At 35.1% G+C, this 5,400-nt stretch overlaps 2 protein-coding genes across 2 annotated transcripts in view; one reads left to right on the top strand and one right to left on the bottom strand.

The window, feature by feature from the left end:
- Positions 1–1,039, bottom strand: part of LOC100638562 (growth hormone-inducible transmembrane protein-like) — a 4,948-nt gene extending 3,909 nt beyond the window's left edge. Inside the window, exons 1-2 of the mRNA XM_003388907.2 lie at positions 812–1,039; positions 624–735 (exon numbers count right to left, since the gene is read on the bottom strand). Coding sequence (XP_003388955.1) covers positions 624–735; positions 812–1,013 — 314 coding nt within the window. The 5' untranslated portion in view covers positions 1,014–1,039. The remainder of the gene's footprint in view (positions 1–623; positions 736–811) is intronic.
- LOC100638946 (IQ and AAA domain-containing protein 1-like) overlaps positions 970–5,400 on the top strand; it is a 7,250-nt gene continuing 2,819 nt past the window's right edge. Inside the window, exons 1-21 of the mRNA XM_020000469.1 lie at positions 970–1,120; positions 1,174–1,264; positions 1,317–1,403; positions 1,460–1,518; positions 1,563–1,653; positions 1,872–1,988; positions 2,058–2,108; positions 2,155–2,210; positions 2,786–2,870; positions 2,987–3,058; positions 3,160–3,222; positions 3,308–3,355; positions 3,422–3,519; positions 3,673–3,775; positions 3,843–3,941; positions 4,004–4,152; positions 4,201–4,273; positions 4,347–4,465; positions 4,570–4,662; positions 4,766–4,899; positions 5,338–5,399. Coding sequence (XP_019856028.1) covers positions 1,110–1,120; positions 1,174–1,264; positions 1,317–1,403; positions 1,460–1,518; positions 1,563–1,653; positions 1,872–1,988; positions 2,058–2,108; positions 2,155–2,210; positions 2,786–2,870; positions 2,987–3,058; positions 3,160–3,222; positions 3,308–3,355; positions 3,422–3,519; positions 3,673–3,775; positions 3,843–3,941; positions 4,004–4,152; positions 4,201–4,273; positions 4,347–4,465; positions 4,570–4,662; positions 4,766–4,899; positions 5,338–5,399 — 1,761 coding nt within the window. The 5' untranslated portion in view covers positions 970–1,109. The remainder of the gene's footprint in view (positions 1,121–1,173; positions 1,265–1,316; positions 1,404–1,459; positions 1,519–1,562; positions 1,654–1,871; positions 1,989–2,057; positions 2,109–2,154; positions 2,211–2,785; positions 2,871–2,986; positions 3,059–3,159; positions 3,223–3,307; positions 3,356–3,421; positions 3,520–3,672; positions 3,776–3,842; positions 3,942–4,003; positions 4,153–4,200; positions 4,274–4,346; positions 4,466–4,569; positions 4,663–4,765; positions 4,900–5,337; position 5,400) is intronic.

The raw sequence follows: 5,400 nt of genomic DNA, 5'->3' as shown, positions 1-5,400 counted from the left end.
CATATACATGTACTTATGTTGCGTATGAAGTTTGAGCTGATTCCGATCAAAATTGAATTTTTTTTTACAAATTTTTAAAGTTGCTCCAAAATCGGACAAAAGTCCCTGTACTATAGTACATGGTCACAGGCCAAATTTCACCAAAAATGAAAAGGAGAGAATTCTCCATTTTAATAATGTTTCCTGATACATATACATGTCCTTATGTTATGTAAAAAGTTTGAGCTGATTCCGATCAAAATTGGATTTTTTTTATGAATTTTTTAAGTTGCTCCAAAATCGGACAAAAGTCCCTGTACTATAGTACAGGGTCACAGGCCAAATTTCACCAAAAATGAAAAGGTGAGAATTCTCCATTTTAAAAACATTTTCTGATACACATACATGTCCTTATGTTGCGTATGAATTTTGAGCTGATTCCAATCAAAATTTGATTTTTTACGAATTTTTTAAGTTGCTCCAAAATGGGACAAAAGTCCCTGTACTATAGTACAGGGTCACAGGCAAAATTTTGCCAAAAATGAAAAGGTGAGAATTCTCCATTTTTATAATATTTCCTGATACATATACATGTACTTATGTTGCGTATAAAGTTTGAGCTGATTCCGATCACATATACTTACATTGCTCTATCTATTGCTCCCTCTTCTCCAGACAGTCCCAGTCCATAGAAACAGAGACTTCCCATAGCAACCAGCGATGCCCCGCCCAGTACCGCCCGCCCCAACTTATCACCTATTATATAAATTAAATAAATATCGTACAAGCATATTTATTATTTAAATTATTTATTATTATCTATTTTACTTACCAGTCCATTGTGAAGTTCTTGTCCCTACTCCACTCTGACTCTCAACTACTGTTCCTTCTACAGTGCGAGATGCCTGTCTCCTAAAAGGCTGAAACTTGAAGCTTTTATTCCCAGTATTGCTTGCAAAAGTATTGTGTCCTCGTCTTATCGAAAAGCAGGCCGAGTTATGAGCAATTCTAGCAAAACGACTAAAAGTCGCCATTTTTCTTGATTGCACTCACGTGATCTTTCACCGTCACCATGGCAACTAAAGAAAAACATTGCACATGGCTTAAATGCACTGAAACAAGTATAGAAAATGTCTCACTTGTAAGCAAGAAGGCAAAGAAAGAGAGAGACTGTGTTTATTTATGTTTATATAGATATTATAACAATCAGTGGCACTCGGCCCAGCGGGGACTGGAGGACCTTCTTGCCATTGAGAAACCCAAAGAACCAGTGAAGCCTGAAAAGGTATGTGTACAGTGTATAGACATTATATGAGAGGCTGTTTTTTGCTCTCTAGGATAAAGTTGCTGCATTTCAGAAAGTGGCTACAATGTACGTTAAGTATATTCAGATATTTAGGAGTCTTGAAGAATGTTACGATCAGGTGCAGTGCGATTTACTATAGTGTACTGGGATTTACTAATAATATACTGACTTTAGATAACGCATCCTCAAAAGCGTCGCCTGGTCCGTCATGTACTGGATGGAACTATCGGCAGGTAATTAATTAATATTTTATTAATTGGTATTAATTAATTTGTAGGATTTTAGAATTAAAAGGTGAAATGGTTGGATTAGAATTGTTGGAGTATCAATATTTCGATGATATTTTAACCGACATGAAGCTAACGCCAGTAAGAATAACATTTATACATGTACTTGTACATATTTTAAGTAATTATAATACCTGAGGACTGAGATATCTGCTTGAGGTGAAGCTGAGGGCAGATATCAAGGGACTCAGGTATTACATTACTAATACTCACCTCCAGACACACACACACACTGGTCACTACATATAGAACACAGTGACTCTCTCTCCCTCCCTCCCTCCCCCTCTCCCTCTCATTAGTCTGATATAGAGATCCCCATACCACGTTATTTTATAATGGAGAACTACAGAGAACTCAAGGAAAGGGAGAAGATCCTTGGTTCAGTACTAGCTAAAATGGGACCAGCAGAAACAGAAGTACAGTATATTATAAAATAATAATAAATACACAGAATCATAACTATGTACATGTACACCTTATTGCAGGTCAAAGAAGATATTGATATGACAACTGAAGAAGCTATCAAGCTCATACAGGTGAGAGCGTATTTGGATTTGAAATTATAAAGTTATTCATGTGTAGATTCATGAGAGAGCCAGGCAAGGAAGACTAAGAGCAAAACTGATGAAAGGAATTAGGTACTGCACTGCTGTATAAAATATTAATAAAATAAACTATAGATAATACAATATATATTGTATACAATAATGCATTAAATGAACTGTACTTGTACATGTACACAATACCCATACTGTTATACTGTACACAATACCCATACTGTTATACTGTATACAATACCCATACTGTTATACTGTATACAATACCCATACTGTTATACTGTATACAATACCCATACTGTTATACTGTATACAATACCCATACTGTTATACTGTACACAATACCCATACTGTTATACTGTATACAATACCCATACTGTTATACTGTATACAATACCCATACTGTTATACTGTATACAATACCCATACTGTTATACTGTATACAATACCCATACTGTTATACTGTACACAATACCCATACTGTTATACTGTATACAATACCCATACTGTTATACTGTACACAATACCCATACTGTTATACTGTATACAATACCCATACTGTTATACTGTACACAATATGCACCAATTTGTACATGTACCAATGTATCTACTTATCTATTAAATATCATTAATGTCTTTTTCTCTTACTCTTCTAGAGCTCAGGAGGAGAGAGAGAGAGAAGCACAACTGAGAGGACCTCCTAAGCTAAGCAGAGATGAAGCTGCCACCAGAATACAAAAAGTACTTTAGAGAGAGAGAGAGAGAGAGAGAGGGAGAGAGGGAGAGAGGGAGAGGGAGAGAGAGAGAGAGAGAGGGAGAGAGAGAGGAATGAGAACTGTACTTGTATACACTGGTAGGTATGGAAAGGATTCTCTCAAAGGAAAAGGATTGTAGACATGAGGAATGAAGAAATGCTCTTCCTTGGAATGGTAGTGCTATTATATGATTCATTTATTATCATTCAGTACATGTACTGTAATGTACATTAACTGCTGCATCATTACATGTACATCAATACTGTACTGTATAGGTACCTCCTCCTCTGCCTAAGTCTCAGAAACACTCTGTAATAGGACAATCAAAGAAAATAGAGGTATAGCATTTTACTTATTATTTATTTGTTTGTTTGTTTATTTATTTATGTATTTATTTTATTTATTTATTGTTATTTTTCATAGGATAAAAGGAGATTAGCTCAAGAGCAATATGAAAAAGATTATCAAGAAGTAATAACAGCTAGACTATACTGTACATGTACTTGTACTCATCTCATCCATTCCTCTCCCCCTCAGGCCCTGATCAGTATCAAGGAGAGACTGATAGAAGCTGAAGGACCTGATATGAAGGAACAAATGCAGGATCAGATCAGGCAATGGTTCATTGAAGTTAGGTCAGTTGACAAATCAATTTTATTACTTTTTCTTATACATATACATGTACTTATGTTGCATAGAAAGTTTGAGTTCATTCCAATCAAAATTGGATTTTTTACGAATTTTTAAAGTTGCTATCGTCATGTATATTTATATGTGTTATATTTCAGAGATGCTACTGGTAAATTTCCTGACTATCCTGATGAAGATGCTGGGGGTTCGGCAGCCATTTTTAAACAGAGGGAGGAGCCAGATCCTAATGAAGATAACGATGTACATAATTAACTAATTAAATTAATTAATTAATTATTATTATTATTTTATTAATTTGATTTTCCAGGGAGGCAAAAAGAAGAAAGGTAAAAAAGGCAAGAAGGGGAAAGAAAAAGGCAAAAAGGGAAAGAAAGGAAAGAAAGGAAAAAAGGGAAAAGGAGAAGAAGTAATTTATAATAATAATTATTATTAACACTAAAAATTAATACTAAATATCATATTTTATAGGAAGAGGAAGGCTTCCAATTGGCACCGTCAAATTTTATCCCCACGATATCCGAGGGGTCCAGTAACTATGTTGATGTATGGATGGGCCGATCTGAAGCTCACAACTTTCAACAGAGACACGACTCGGAGCTAATTAAGGCTCGGAAGAGGTGGGCGGATCATGTGATCGTCATGTGACTTTCGTGTTACATTTGTAGGGTGGAGATTGAGGCTGAGATTAGGATCAGGGTCGATGAGCTTATGAGAGAAGAATTGAAGAATTTGAAACTAGTAAGAATTAAAGCAATATTTGAATTAATTTTTGAATTTAAATTTTGAATATTTGAATTTAAAACACCTTTAGGCTATTGAGAAGGATAAAGGTAAAGGTAAAAAAGGAGGGAAGAAGGGAAAGAAAGGGAAAAAAGGAAAGAAAGGAAAAGGGAAAAAGAAAAAAGGAGAGAAAGACCTTACGCCCGACAGGTAAACAAATTCATTTATCACTAATTGTTATTATTGTTGTTATTGTTATTTGTTGTTGCTATTATTGTTGTTGTTATTATTATTATTGTTGTTGTTGTGTACAGAACTATTGAAAGTCTTTATGAAGAATTGGCAGGAGAAGGTGTTGTAATGAAATGTCCAAAATATCATCTATCAGATTATATTGGGGACTTTAGGTACAGCAGTATTAAAATAGCATTAGTAGCATTGTTCATATTCATGTACATCCCATTGCATTATACAGTGTATGATCCACATCCTTTCTCCTTGCTCCTTCAGTTATTTAGCTACCACACTGCGTCAGATGCCTGTGGATCCTAACAACACAGACAAGAATGCAGAGAAGATTGAGCCAATGCCTTCACTAGCTGACATTAAGAGAGTCGTAACTGAACACTGTATACTACCACTAGGTAAGGGTATGGCACTATTGTATAATGGATGTACATGTAGATACAAAATGTCCTCATAACAGTATAGCGCTTTACTTTTGTGGAGCTGAAATTTCACGGATTGATAAAAATCAATTTTTTGCGGAAATAACTTTTGCGGATTCGCAATGATGGTGCCACACCTTTAATGGTAATTGAAATTTTAGCGGATCTTTAATTTCGCGGTTTTATGCTAACCGAAAAAATAGTGAAAGTTTAGCTCCTCGAAAATAAAGCGCTATACGGTATCCTTCTAACAAAGGTATATAAGAAGGTGTCCTAATTATAGAGGCTACACTGTACATGTACTGTAGGCATATTTGTGCATTATGAAAAATGCATGTATTTTTTGCAAATAATGCTATTTGCAAAAAATACATGTATATATATGTATTATAGCATGTATTTCTCCTTATGCAGGGTCACAGGCAGCTCATGAGAAGGCTCCACACATCAAGTCAGTGATGATAACTGGTCCCAGAG

Source organism: Amphimedon queenslandica, unplaced genomic scaffold (genome assembly GCF_000090795.2).
Source record: "Amphimedon queenslandica unplaced genomic scaffold, v1.1 AMPQUscaffold_13183, whole genome shotgun sequence".
Classification (NCBI taxonomy): Eukaryota; Metazoa; Porifera; class Demospongiae; order Haplosclerida; family Niphatidae; genus Amphimedon; species Amphimedon queenslandica.
Note: the sequence above shows the minus strand (reverse complement) of the source record. Positions and strands in the feature narration are given on the sequence as shown.